Below are 14,610 nucleotides of genomic sequence, written 5' to 3'. Positions count from 1 at the left end.
GAGCCCAGGTCTCCCAAGGGCAGAGGTGGAAAAAGTACCCAAAATGTTACTTGAGTAAAAGTGCAGCTGCTTTGGGAGGAATGTGCTGAAGTACAAGTCACCTGCGTCCCTCTGAAAAACTACTTAAGGAGAAGTACATGCGCTCGCACCCCACAGCTAGATTGTACTCAAGCCTCCAGAAGCGGAAGCAGCTGCACTTTTGCTCAAGTAACTGTTGGGGTTCTTTTCCCACCTGTGCCTCAGGGCCAGTCGGGCACCCTGACCCCCTTCCTCTCCAGGACGAGCACAGAGGGTGGAGACCTCACCACGGACGCAGCACGAACGCATGGCTCAGCGGAGCGCCCAGCAGCGCACGATGCCTGCTGCAGAATCTCAGGCTCATCGCCCCAGACACGCCACAGCAGTAGCAACTTGGCGCATGTTCCAGCAGGTTTCTGCAGCCCTTTCGGACAGCGATAATAAGCACGTGCCGCTGCGGCACAAAGTGACACATCTCTGTGCCGAGCGACACAGAGCCCGCTGCGTGCTCCTTCCCCATTAAACCGCTGGCAGCCACAACCTGGGACTGAGCTACAGGGGAGGTATCACTTTGGTAATTGCCCTGTTCCGTTCTTCCCTCCTGAAGCATCTGGCACCCGCCACTGTGGGAAGCCAGGATGATGCTGGGCTTGCTGAACTACTGCTCTGACCCAGTGTGGCCAGTCTTTTGTTCTTATTAGGACCGTCAGTTAAGGGCTTTTATTGATCAATTTCTCACCTCCCCCCTGCTGCACGCCCCCCATCCATGCCACAGCCCCCCAGTGACAGCACCCAAAGCCGCCTGTACAGCAGGGCTCATCCAAAGCAGTCTCTGAACTTCTCCCCTGCCTCCCCCGAGGGGTTTTGCCTCAGCAGCTCAGGAGATGCGCCAGGAGACAAACACACTCCAGCAGGCTCCCCAGCCACACCCCAACGCTCCGCTAATCCGGCATTCAACTCACTTGCCGTCGTCGGCATGGTAGGCCACAGAATCGGGCAGCCAGCCCGGCTGATGGTCCAAGCTATAATACTGTGGCACGAGGCCCACGGCGATGGTCCCCCGCACGCCACTGTCCACAATCGACACCTGCAAGCGGTTGCAAAACAATCCCCTTCCATTCAAACAGCGGCACTGGCGGTCACGAGCACAGGCTTGGCTCTTTGCAGGCACCTGCTCAAGCCAACACAGCGGCTTGGCTGGTCAGCCCCAGCACAGCCATGCTGCACAACAGAAAGTTTGCTGCACCTTCGGGAGCAGGGGTGGAGAGAGAGTTAAGACCCCTCCAAGCTCAAGTGAGAGAGAATGGAGAAAGAAGGCCTAGCGCTAAATCAGGTGCTAAAGGGTTCTTTCACCTAGCAAAGACAGACAGAGCAAGAACACCAGCAGAGTGGTGGATTCTCCATCACTTCAGGATTCAGCAGCTGTCTAGAAGGGCTGTTTTACTCAGACAGTTACTGGGAAATTCTCGCCCTGCAGGAGGCCCCTTCCAGGCTTAACATCCAGGAACCTCAGTACAGAAACCCCTGCCTGGAACACGGTAGCAGAGCCAAGAGACACCAGAGACGACAAGAGAAGACGTCACCAGGAGAGGCCAACAAGCTCACAGACGAGGAGCCCAGATGCAGGCACTTCCCCAAGCCCCAGCAGGTGGGATTACCTCAAAGTAGTTGTTGTCTTTGGTCAGTGGGCGGGGTGCAACGTAACAGCCAACTTCTCCGGAGTTCCCATGGTAACTGCAGAAGAGAATAAGAGGCCTGGGTACCTGAGCATCATGTTTGGGCTAGGCACTTTAAATGACAAGGAAACGGGGGGGGGAGGGGGGGCAGCCGACTACACCCACCTGGAGAAGATGCCCATCATGCTCACGTTCTGGCTGAGCTAGTAAATAAATCATAGAATCGTAGACTCCTAGGGCTGGAAGGGACCTCAGGAGGTCATTGAGTCCAGCCCCCTGCCCAAAGCAGGATCAACCCCAACTAAATCATCCCAGCCAAGACCTTGTCAAGCTGAAACTTAAAAACCTCAAGGGATGGAGATTCTACCTCTCTAGGTAACACATTCCAGTGCTTCACCACCCTCCTAGCGAAATAGTTTTTCCTAATGTCCAGTCTACTCCTCTCCCTCTTCAACTTCGGACCATTGCTCCTTGTTCTGCCATCTGTCACGACTGAGAACAGCCTCTCTTCATCCTCTTTAGCGCTCTTCTTGAGGAAGTTGAAGGCTGCAATTAAATCACCCCTCAGTCTTCTCTCCCATAAACTAAATAAGCCCAAATCCCTCAGCCTCTCCTCATAGGTCATGTGCTCCAGCCCCTTAGTCATTTTTGTTGCCCAAACAGGAACAGGCCCAGCCCAGCACCCGCTGGGCAGGGGACTGAGGCCAGGATTTTCAGAAGCCACTGGAGATGCTTTGAAGAGGCCCACTTCTCAGACAGCCCTGGGCACCCGCCTCTGGAAATCAGAGCCCTTGGGTCTTAAGATGGGCCCCACAAAACCGCAAGTCACTTCAGAACCTTTAGGTGCAAGGTCTCTGAAAGCAGATTGGACAGATCCACTCCCCAGCTGCAGCCCCAGGCCATTCCACAAGGCTGCTGGCCCCAACAGCAGATGTCCCTTTTTCCTCACCTCCCTTACTTGTGAGATTTGCAGCTCACACAATCAGCCAGGCCTTGGAAACGCCACATCTACAAATAACTTCCTGCAGTCCAGAGCACTTCAAAGCATCTTACGGACACTTACGCATTATGCCAAGGTAGGTCAGCAGCCTTCCCCATCCCATTCAACAGATTGGGAAACCGAGGCAGAGAGCGAACCAGGAGATTGCCCGAGGCAGACACCAGGAACAGAACCACAAAAGCATCCATCTCCTCATTGCTTGGGACATTCAAAACGAGCCAGGACAAAGCACAGGACAACATTCTGTAGCTCACAGCCCAACCAGCAACAATGGATGGAGGAGGGGATGGATGCAATGAACCTTTTCTAGCACTAATCTTCACGGTCTGAACCCACTGGCATAGCCCCAGGATGCTGGAGTTCAGTGAAGATGATCGTTTAAGCGTCCAGTCAACATTTTTGGGTACAACCTCCAGGAGAGTGGAAGAATCAAACAGGAGCTCTCAAGCAAGCACTTCAGAGACCTTGTCAATTTCACGTTATTGCTGCATTCCTGAGCCGAGCAAGACAATACCAGGGCCGCAAAGGAGCCCTTCCCGTGCCAGGTCAGAAGGCAGCAGGCCATCCCCTGCTATAGCTGCTCCTTGCTCTGCACCCACTTTCCAGTTTGCCAGTCCCACCTGTTACCTGAGTGTGTCCCCGTCGATGAGAATATGTTTGAATCTCTCCTGATAGCGGACAGCCCGCACCTCCCGGATCTCCCGAATCCTCCTCCTCCAGTTCAGGAACCGGTAGTGCAGGTTCAAGTCATCCATTGTGGCTGCCAGAGGAAAGGGGGCAAGAAGTCAGCTAATTAGCACCTAGTACCAGTGGAATGAGACCCTAATTATCCCATGGCCAAGATACAGCCTCAGCTCCTGAGAAGCCACGAGGCACTAGGCAGACATCGGAGAAGCCTGGGAAGCCAGACTCTGGAAGACAGCAACAGCACGTACGTCCTCCACTGATCCTCTGACTTCTCCGGCCTGGCAACCAGCTCTGTGAACTGTACTGTTGTTCTGAGGGATTGGAAGCCAGACAGACACCACTATTCTCCAGCGTCAGGCTGGGGTCTAACGCTAGGGCATATGTAAAGCACCTGATAAAGTCACCACTCATGTTAAGTACTATCCCTGGCCTACAGGGTAACCTGAGGTACAGAGCAAGGTGGTGGCTTGCCCGAGTCAGCAACAGAGAAGGGGAGAAAAATCCAGGAGTTCTGACTTCCAGCCCCTGCTTCAGCCTCTCAACTCCTGCTCCCAGCCGGGGATAGGAGCTCGGAACCTTCACTCCCACTCCTAGCGCACCCCAAAACAACAACACTTCCTTGACCGCTGTCCACTGAGGCCAAAACCTACAAAGAGGTAACACTGAAGACTATATGCCAGAGGCCAGGTAACATGCAGAGGGTCACTAACACCTCTTCCTGAGGCCAACACACCAGCTGCAGGAAATCTGTACAGGCACAGGAACTGACACAGTCACACTCCCCAAAGCTCATGGAGGAACAGGAAAAGAAGCACTAAAACAACACTCGGTTGCAAAAGAAGGCTGGCCTGGCCCCCAAGCAGCCCCTTGTCTACACACACAGCGGCTCCTCCCAGAGTCCTCAGGGAAATCTTGTCTCTTCTACCCAATGTAATCAAACCCTGCTGGACGGAGATACCCTGCAGCTGTTTCCAACTCTTAGCCCTCCACACCCCTCACGCAAGGCTCAGCCCTTTCTGACCCCACCCCCCAGCTCCAAAGACGGTCTTTTGCAACCTGCCATTCCCAAAGCTAACACACAGTGGCTAGGAGCCACATGCTGAGCTCGTGAGCTTTGGCAGGTCTCACAGGAAAGATGCAGGAGACAAAGGCTCACTGGGATTCTGCTTCCAGGCCAGAGAAGGCCACGTCTGCTCCCCTGGAATAGCTCTAAATTCTTATTTGCATTCTTGTGGCACTTCAGAGGCTGCCCCTGCTGTAGGTGCTTTACAAATGACAATCTCAGCCTAACACAAGAGGCAGACGACGGGAGAGCCCAAAGAAACAGCACAACGGGCAGTGTTTTGGCAAACCCTTGCCAAGTGTCGTGCAGGTGCCTTGGCAAAGCAGATTTTCAAGGAAGTTTTTTGGAAGAGGATGACGAGGTAACTTGCCTTGCAGGAGGGAAGGTAGAGGGTGCGTCTCCCTAGCAGGGGACAAAGCACAAAGGCACTTGTTTGAAAGTGTAACAAGAGGACGACAGAATCTGGCATCACGGACTGATCACTGAGGGAGTCAATGTTTCAACGGTGACCCAGAGATGACAGGTAGGGCAGGGATAAACCGTGTAACTTCCAGGAGGTTGGATCAGCTGCAACCCCAGCTGAGGAGAGACCATCAGGGTGAACTTACAGAGTCTCCCCAAAAAGGGGCCGGGGTCTCTGACCAATCCCTAAACAAAACGGGAACCCTCACTGACCAACCGTAAACCCCTTGCAGAGCATTAGCAAAGGATGCGCAGAGAAGGTCGTTGCCTTTGAGGTTTCAAGCACAGGAGTTCATTCGCTCGCAAGAGCAAAATTAACAGGACCACAGGCAAGCCTGGCAATCACTGAAGGCCACTGGCGTCTGTGTGCCCCAAAAACCAGGCTGGACAAACCCACACTCCAGTGACAACTAGAAAGCTTCCTGAGGCGAGAAGGAGGGTGACCGAGCCACTTATTTCTACAGAAACGCAAGCTTTGTGCTTTTTTAAAAACCAGCAGTTATGTTTCTAGCTTGTCCCTTTAAGCAGACACCCTGTCCAAATGTGACCAGCACACTGTGCGGCACAACATTGCCCAAGCCTATGCCTACACTCCAGCGCCTACACTGACAACTTCATCAGCACGGCCACGCCAGCCGGCAGCGTACTCCACCAGGAGGAGAATTCTATCGGATCCCCACCTCCCCAAGCAACCTTAGCTAAGCTGGGACAAGTTAGAGGTGTAGACCAGGCTTCAGTTTACAAACACACACAGCCCCACTGCCTCTTACCCAAGAAGCAACAAGGGCACTGACAGGATGTTGGTCACTTACATGACTGCTGTTCAGAAGAGGAACAGCCAGGAAACTGATCAGCTTCACGTCACTTTCATTGTGCCCAGGAAAAATCAGGAGGAGCAGCAGCAAGAGTTTTTTTTTTTAAACTGGAGAAGACAAGGAAATAGCCTCCATGCACAAGTCACCAGGCTTAGCAACAGAGTAAACACCTTCTCTTTTCCTCAAATCAAGAGAGCGCCAAATGGGGCACAGACGAGAACTGCTGGGCTTTCCAGAATCCATCAGCTATCTGAACCTCAGGTGGGACCAAGCAATACCTACACACCATTAATGAGCACAGCATGACTGACATAAAGGGCCTTGGGCTAATGTTTTCAAATGACACCATTGGTTTCAGGAGTCCTGATTTTCACCATTTGCACCTATGACCAAAGTTAGCTGGATTTGGGGTTGTTCAGTGCCTCTGAAGATTAGGAGCACAAAAACAAACTACTGTACTCCAAATCACTGGCCTCTTTTGGGCACATTGCCCTGCAAACATAAGATGTGACCAGCCTTTGCTCTGGTCTGGAAAGCATCCAGCAGACTCCTTGTGCTATAGGAAGAATTACTAACAACATTCACTCAGTAGCTGCTACAACAACAAGCGTTCACAATCGAGGACCAACAACACAAGTTACTGAACTATATTATGAGGGTCTTGGGAGAGGCAGGGCTCATGAGCGCATAAGCAGCAGTGACAGAAATGCAGACATACAGCCTTGAACAAGAGATGCCAAAAAGCCACCACGAGATGCAGCTTAATCCCTCAGCACTTGCCTACTCCCAGCTTCTCTCAGTCCCCAACCACCTCCCCTCCCATGATCTCTGGGCTCCTATTTGCCACACCGTGACACACACAGAGGGTAGGGAACCCAGGCAAGATACCCAACTAGGGATATCAACAACTCATCCATTTTCCTACTACCAAGCACCAAGTGCCACCTGCTCACTCACCTTCCACAATGACACAATTAGCTATACCAGGACACCAACTCATGAAGAACCTGCCACACTCACTTCTCCTCAGACAGGAGAACACAGACGTCTCTGTCACACACACACACACCCTGAACACCCTCCATGCCTCAGCATGTCCTTTTCCCGAGTCACCCTGGGACTAGCTCCCCCAACCCACCCCATGGTCCTCCATCACTCTAGACACCCATTTCCTCCCCACACACAAGCAGTCCCTCCCCATATCCATCCTGCGTATCTCCTCCACCTAAGTTACCCTAGGCCCAAGGCTCTTCCCCTATCCTCCTGCATCCCACCCTCCCTGGGCATCTGTCCCCTGCCCTCACTACTTGTATCCCTCCCCAACACACCCTCAACTTGGACTGCATACCTTTCCCCATCCTTTTCCTCCTCCATCCCACATGTCCTGAATATCCCCTCCTCCTCAGCCCACCCAGGCCTAGGGCATCCCTTCCTCAGATCCTGATCCTCTTCCCCCATGCCAGCCCTTGTCCTCTCTCCCCTCCTCTCACCCCAGGTATCCCTCCCCCACCCCACCTGGCGCTTAGCGCATTCCCTTCCTCCCTGGCCTCATCCTCCTGCGCCCCATCAGCCCTGAAGATCCTCTCCACAAGCATCCCCCTCCCCCAGACAATTCCCTTTTCCCTATTCAGAGGTGCCCTCTGCCCACAGCCAGCCTAGGGCATGACTACCCCCACCGTCCTCCTGCTCCCCCACCTGCACCGATTATCCCCCTGCTATCCCCTCCCCCTCAACCCACCTAGGGCATCCTTCCCCCTGTCCTTATACTCATCCAGCTCACCTGCTCTGGGCATCTCCCCGCTTCTCTCACCCCAGGTATCCCTCCCCTTCCACCCACCCAGAGCCTAGGGCCTAGGACATCCCCCCCACCCCCCCGGCGACATCTTAACCCTCCTCCTCCCACCACCTCGCCCCTACCCCCCGCCCCGAATTCCTTCTCCCACTCAGGGCAACTCTTCTCTTACCCCACCTCTATCCTTATCCCCCACCCCGCCTGCCCTGAGCACCCCCGCGTCGTCCCCTCCCCGCTCCTTACCCTCCTGCTCCCCAACCCCTAAATTCCCTTTCCCCCTCCCCCACCCCAGGTACCCCCATAGTTCCCCTCCCCCACACCTAGGGCATCCCCCACTGCTGCTCCCCGCCTCACGGGGTAACCCCCTTCCCCTCGCCTCCCCCCACGTCCGCTCACCCAGCCAGGCCCGTCCTCTCCCTCCATGGGCCCCTCCCCGCTCTGGTCTCCCCACCGGCTCCGCTGCCGCCACCTCACATCCGGGTTCCCACGCACCCGGCCGGCCTGCCGGCTCTCAGCCGCCCTCCTTCTTCCCGCCCCCAGTGGCGGGATGAGCCAATCCGCGAACGCTATAGTTGGAAGGACAGGACTATTCACCAATCGAACGGCTGGGACGGGAGGACGCGGCCGAAGGCTGAGCGGGAAGCCCAGGCGGGGCTGGTCACGTGACGATGTCGGCTTCGGCAATGCGGGACTGGTGACGACGCCTGGATCGGGCGCACGATTATGACGTAAAATAGGGGTGGGGCTAAACCCAGTCCCAGGGCTATAGACAGCCTGGGGGAACCAGTGCCTTGGTCTGGGGGACCTTGAAGTGGCAAGGGCTTAGGCCCTGGACTTGGGGGGCCAGGCTGGGGCACTAGAGGGGGTCGGCAACTAGAGCCCTTTCCTGGGGGGCTCCTGGGCATGAAATCATAGTAGTAGTAGTAGGCACCCTTCAGTCTACATAGACTATGAAATCATAAAGGAGTCCTATAAGGAGGAAAAATGGGGTCAAAGTGCAAAGGATCTTGGGGTCACTCAATAACGAGTAGGACGTCTCCATGTCACCCTCCTATTTGTGAGTCCGTTGGTGTCTGATCAGCTTGATTCAAAGGATGAATATAAATGAAATAGCGCAAATATGCAGGTGCAAAATGAGCAAGGCAAAGGCACACAACCAGCTCAGTCTGCCTAGAGACATGGGGGGTAATAGGAAACCTTCTGCAAGAACATTAAAAGGAAGAGGAAGGATATGTCTATACTTAACGGAAGAGCAACCAGGTTGTGGAGTTTGATTTAGTGCACTTCTGTAACTGGATGGCCTTGAGAGGTCATCAAGTCCAGTCCCCTGCCCTCTTGGGAGGACTAAGCACCATCCCAAATGAATTTTAAAAAAACACAGTCTGTTTGCCCTGGACCCCTAAACAGCTTCCTCAAGGACTGAATGCCCAATCTGGGGTTTATAGGGCCAATACTCAAACCACTGAGGTATCCCTTCCCTCCAGCCCAATGGGGACGCATTAAATCAAACCATCAGGGTGCAATACTTGACTCTAGTAATCCTCACTCTCACAAGGAGTAAGGGAGGGCACAGGGAGAAACTGTTTCATACACCTCTGTCTGTGAGGACGGCCTGATAAGTCAATCTTAAATACGTCGATTTCAGACACACAATTGTGGTAGCTGGACCTGTATTTCTAAGATCGACTTCCAGATCTAGTGTAGACCTGCCTGAAAACTGAACACAGGGTAGGCCCATTGCTTAATGAAGAGGTGAAACCAGTAACAGCAATTGCGGAAATGGCAGAGGTGCTTAATGACTTCTTCGTTTCTGGTTTCACCCAGAAGGTTGGTAATGATCGGACATTTACAATAGTGACTGCTGAAGGAATGGAGGTAGGTTCAAAAGTTAAAATAGGAAAACAGCAAGTTAAAAATTTCTGAGAACAGTTAAACAGCAGAAATGTAGCAGTTTAAAGACTAACAAAATGATTTATTCGGTGATGAGTTTTCGTGGGACAGACCCACTTCATCAGATCAACCTCAAGTGAAGTGGGTCTGTCCCACGAAAGCTCATCACCGAATAAATAATGTTGTTAGTCTTTAAACTGCTACATTTCTGCTGTTTTGTTTTGTTAGAGCACAGGCTAACATGGCCACCTCTCTGTTGCTATTAGAAAAGTTAGATGTCTTCAAGTCACCTGGGCCTGATGAAACACATCCTAAAATATGCCAGGAGTTGATTGAGGAGGTGTCTGAGCCATTAGCTACCATCTTTGAAAAGTCAACCTGTTGGAGGCCGTACAGATTCCAGAAGACTGAAAAAGGGTAAATGCAGTGCCCATCTATAAAAAGGAAAATAAGGACAACCCAGGAAACGACAGATCAGTCAGCTCAACTTCTGTGCCCAGAAAGATAATGGAGCAAATAATTAAGGAATCTATCTGCAAACATCTGGAAAATAGTAAGGTGTTAAGTAAGAGCATGGATTTGTGAAGACCAAATCATGTAAAACCAACCTGACTTTCTTTGGTAAGTCTTGTGGGTAAAGGGAAGCAGTAGATGTATTGTGCACATAGTAAAGGCTTTCATACAGTCTCACATGACCTAACTGTCAAACTAGGGAAAAATATAACCCTAGATGGTGCCACAATAAAGTGGGTGTTTAACTGGCTGGATAATCATTCTCAGAAAGTGATTATCAATGGTTCGCAGTCCAATGGAAGAGAATAACAAGTAAGGTTCCATGGGGATCAGTGTGGGGACAGGTTCTGTTCAACATCTTCATCAATGGTTTAGATAAGGAATCAGCAGCCCCTGGCACGCGAGCTGATTTTCATTGGCTCACTCAAAGCCTGTGGATTAAATAAAAACCAGCTAATTCTACCAACCACCACCTCTGTGGTAAAGCTCTGCATCTTCATTTATTTATTAATGAAGCTGTGGTAGGTGAGACTATTAGTGACTTTAAAAAGTGTCACCAGCACTCGGACTGTACATAGAGGTCAAAAGGTGAAATATCAGCACTGACCCCTGATTTAGATAATGGTGTAGAGAGCACACATCAAATTTGCAGGTGATACCAAGCTGGGAGAGGTTGAAGGATAGGATTATAATTCCAAATTATCTGGAGAAATGGTCTTGGGTAAATAGGATTAAATTCAATAAGCACAAATGCAAAGTCCTCTTAGGAAAGAACAACCAGTTTCACGCATATAACATGGGAAGCGACTGTCTAGGAAGGAGTACTGCAGAAAGGGATCTAGGGGTCATAGTGGACCACAAGCTAAGTGTGAGTCAACAGTACGATGCTGTTGCCAAAAAGCAAACCTCATTCTGGGATGCATTAGCAGGAGTTTCATAAGCATGACATGAGAAGTCATCCGTGTCTCAGCTCCCTATCTGTAACAAGACAGTAATGCGGGAGAGCTGCGATGCATGGCCAGGAGAATCAGCTCTTATGCTGAGGGAGGCCCTTGAACAGGGGCTGTCAACCAGGGCTCTTATGGGGTCAGTGAGCAGGATTGGGGGATGGTGGGGCTGCCAAAGACCATTAGACCTGGGGCACAGACAGCTGCCCTTCTTGCTCCCCTTTAGTGCCGATTCTGGCTTTTATACGCAGAAAACTGGTTAGTGTGACACAGATGGGCGGCAGCATTAGGGCAGTGTGTTGGGCGGGTGTCAGGAAGCAAAAGATGACTACCGCTGGCGCGGGCTGTACTTGTGAGACTCTTCAGGCCCCAAACGGTGTTCCCGGTGAGCTGGACGCTTGTGCGGCTGCTCGGGAGAGATTCCAAGGTCGCCCAGCTGATTAGCGAGGCTGGGGTTTCTGCTGGGGGTGCACGTTGGCGCTGGAGGTGACTGGATTACTCTCTGCTGCCCAGCTTTCCTGCTGACTCTGGGTAGCCTGGCAGCTCGGCGCTCCTGGCCTTTTGCAGCTCTGACCCCCTCCAGGCTTCCAAGCAAACAGGACATTTCCCAGGCCTCTCTCCTGCATCGCTTATGGGCTGACTTGTGAGCTGGGGGGATGTGTCCCCCAGCATCGGTGCATTGCTAGCAGGCTGCAGATTATGGCCACCACCAACAACCCGCTTCCTTCTCCTTGCCCTCCTCCCCCAGCGGGGCCAGACTCAGGAGAAGGAGCAGGGTCAGGCCTTGCCTCTTCTGCCTTGCCCCCGGATGCCCAGGTCAGAGGGTTTAGAGGGATCACTAGCCAGATTTCATGAGAAACTGCCCCGAGCCAGGCTGGAAATGGCTTAAATCACTTTCTGCCCCTGTCCTGCCCCAGGAGCGACCGACACTTTCCCCATCCCCCAGAGCTTCCCTGCCCCACCCCAGCAGAGAGGGCTGTCTCTGCCCCTCTCAGCCTCAAATCCCCCTGCCCCATGCCAGGAGAGCTCCGCTCATCCCCATAGCGGAGCACCCCACACTGGGAGGGAGCAGCCTCTGTTTGTCATCCTGAATTTGAACTCTGTTTTTACACCACGGGCCAAATTTCTGCCTGGCGTAACTCACCCCCAGACCTCCCCGGCTGGGCCTGAGGTCCCATCTCCCCTCTGCTCCAGTGCTCTTGGCTCCATGCGAGTTCCCCTCCTCCCATTAGCTGGAGCGATGCTTGGCGGCTGGCCCTCCAGCCCAGTCACTCGCTCTGCCGCAGGATGAAGGGGGCTGCGGAGCAGCTGCATGTCCTTCAGAGCACCGCGGTGCTTCTGGGGGGCAGCCGGGGCACCCGAGCAGAACACCGCTCAAACCTCTGCATTGCCAAGAGCTGGCGGGTCACCTGATGCCCTGCATTAGCTACTGGTCAGGAGGAGTCAAAAGGAAGTTCTCTCACTCCCTCCCCCCCAGCACTGCTCCCAGCCAAAGCACTGAGATGGGACACCTTCCTTGTCCCTCTCCTGGGCAGGCAGCATGGGGGAGCTCTGGCTAGTGAGGGAAATGCCAGGTTCCTGCTCCCCAGCTCAGGGGGTCTCTGTTGTTCTGTGGGTTGCATCATTCTTCTCTAAATTATTGCCCCCAGCCTAGGGCAGCCTCCAGAGCATCCCAGCATTAGCAGGGGCAGAAGTCGGAGTTAAGGCTCACAGTGGAGTGAGGGGTGATTTCTGATCAGGGAGCTCTTTGGATCCTGATGTACACAAGAAACAGCCACAGGAGCACTAAGCCTGGGGTATCCCGGCTGAGTGAGCATCAAAACCAACTTCTTATGATCAGATTTCCCAAGCAACTGACACTGCTGAGGTAGGACTGTCCAGGGAGCTCAGCTTCCCCCACCACCTTGTGAGCCTCTGGCTTGAAAACCAGCCACACTGTTCAGGTGCCCAGATAGGAACTGCTGGGAGGTCCTGGTCTCACATGGTGTAAACCTGAGGTCTCTTCACAGAACCCAGTGGAGCCCGTCTGGAGTTCAGAGACCCCCAGGGACTCGTTGGCATCATCTAGTCTAGATCATCCAGATCGTGTCCTACACCGGGGTGGCACGTGAGCCGATTTTCATCGACACTTGAGCTGGAAGCTCAGGTCTGCCTTTCCTCCCCCGTGTGGCTGGGAGCTTGCTCAAAGCCAGGTCACCTGTGGCTTAACAAAAGACCAGCTAATGCTACCAGCCACCACCTGCATGGGAAAGCTCTGCATCTGTTGTGAGTAGGACTGCTAGTGACTTTTAAAAGTGTCACCGGCACTCGGACTGGCATTCGGACAGCACATAGAGGTCAAAAGGTCAAACTTGGTCACTCGGTCTCGGAAAGGTTGCCGACCCCGGACCCAGACCAGTGTGGCTTGTGAGAGGAGCTGGGATGGTCCAACAGTAAAGGCACTCACCTGCAATTGACAAGACCCAGTTCTCTGCTCTGACACAGATTCTCCATGTGGCCTTTGGCGAGTCAGTTGGGCTCAGAACCACAAATGTGTGGATTTCAGTGGAAGTTAGGCGCCTCCAAACCTTTGACGGTCTGGACTTTCCATGCTCCCTGCCTCAGTTTCCCCATCTATAACATGGGGAGAGTAGCAATGCCTGCCTCAAAGGGCGTGAAGGGCTAACTCCATTAAAGATTAGGAAGCACTCAGATCTGTGGTAAGAGGATGTCAGACAGATAGTCTGCCCTTACCATGTAGGTCATGGTAAATCACCCACTAATTCCTCCGTTCAGCCCAAAAGGACGTGGCTAAGTCAGGGCCTACGCCTTGGCAAGCTTTGTAGTCAACATGCAGTGACCCCAAGGGACTTTGCCACTTCCCTTGGAAAGCTGTTCCCATCACTGATTTCACTCCCGGCTACAAATCTGTCTTTTTTCCCCTGTTGGAACCTCATGGGCAAAAGTGGCCGGAGATCAGGCGGGAGGGCTTCAAACCCTGCCTGGGGGCAGCGCACAGGGGCTGAAACCGGGGAAATGAAAATGCAGGAAGAGGGCGGATCTGAGGGAAAGCAAGAGGCTTGTTCTACTCGGGACCAAAGTGCAAGAGGGGCTGGGATGGTCAAGCAGTAAAGACACTCGCCTGCAATTGACAAGACCCAGTTCTCTGCTCTGACAGATTCTCCATGCGGCTTTTGGCGAGTCACTTGTGGGACGTGGACCGTGGTTCCCTCCCAGGGCTCTGTTCCAGGGGCAGTGCACAGTGAGTTCTGCTCAGAAATCATCCCCTCTTGGATGGCTCTTGCGCTCTGAGCAGGGGGAGGCCTCTGCCCCAGGCCAGAGAAAGCAGGGAGACCTGTCTATCGCTAGCTCCACTTTGCCTGGAGCTCTGGGTTGCATCTGAAATGTGTTTCTACAGCCCTGTGCCCGACTCTTCCTGTGAAAGTGGAGGGTTAAGGGGCGCTGCCCAGTGGCAAACATCTGCCACAGCCACTTCTTACCAGGAGAGGTCCTGCCCTGGGAGTGTGATTGGTAACAGCATTAAGTAGCTGCTGAACTTACACAGTTAATTCACTTCCCTTCTCTCCTCAGCTCTTCAGGAGACTGGGGCCCCTGCAGTGGACAGGCTCTTGCTCTTCTCAACTTTACAAAGGAGGGCCACCATCCCCCACGCCCCTGTGGGCAAAGCAAGGCACTGCCCAGTAGAAAGATTCACCCAGAGCTGGGAATGGCACCTGGGTCCCAGCCCAGTGCTCGAGCCACTAGGCC

At 53.3% G+C, this 14,610-nt stretch overlaps 1 protein-coding gene across 2 annotated transcripts in view; it reads right to left on the bottom strand.

Moving 5' to 3' along the window:
• SPRYD3 (SPRY domain containing 3) overlaps positions 1-8,006 on the bottom strand; it is a 35,278-nt gene extending 27,272 nt beyond the window's left edge. The window contains exons 1-4 of one of the 2 annotated variants that reach the window (XM_074980043.1): positions 7,910-8,006; positions 3,322-3,454; positions 1,677-1,752; positions 981-1,105 (exon numbers count right to left, since the gene is read on the bottom strand). In XM_074980043.1, the coding sequence (XP_074836144.1) occupies positions 981-1,105; positions 1,677-1,752; positions 3,322-3,449 (329 nt within the window). In that variant the 5' untranslated portion in view covers positions 3,450-3,454; positions 7,910-8,006. Of the gene's footprint in view, positions 1-980; positions 1,106-1,676; positions 1,753-3,314; positions 3,455-7,909 lie in introns of those variants that run through there. The other variant, XM_074980044.1, reaches the window with a different exon arrangement.
• Between the last annotated feature and the right edge of the window lie 6,604 nt (positions 8,007-14,610).

The sequence above is a fragment of the Carettochelys insculpta genome, chromosome 29 (genome assembly GCF_033958435.1).
Source record: "Carettochelys insculpta isolate YL-2023 chromosome 29, ASM3395843v1, whole genome shotgun sequence".
NCBI lineage: Eukaryota > Metazoa > Chordata > Testudines > Carettochelyidae > Carettochelys > Carettochelys insculpta.
The sequence above is the reverse complement of the archived record's forward strand: the minus strand, read 5'-3'. Positions and strand labels throughout refer to the sequence as shown.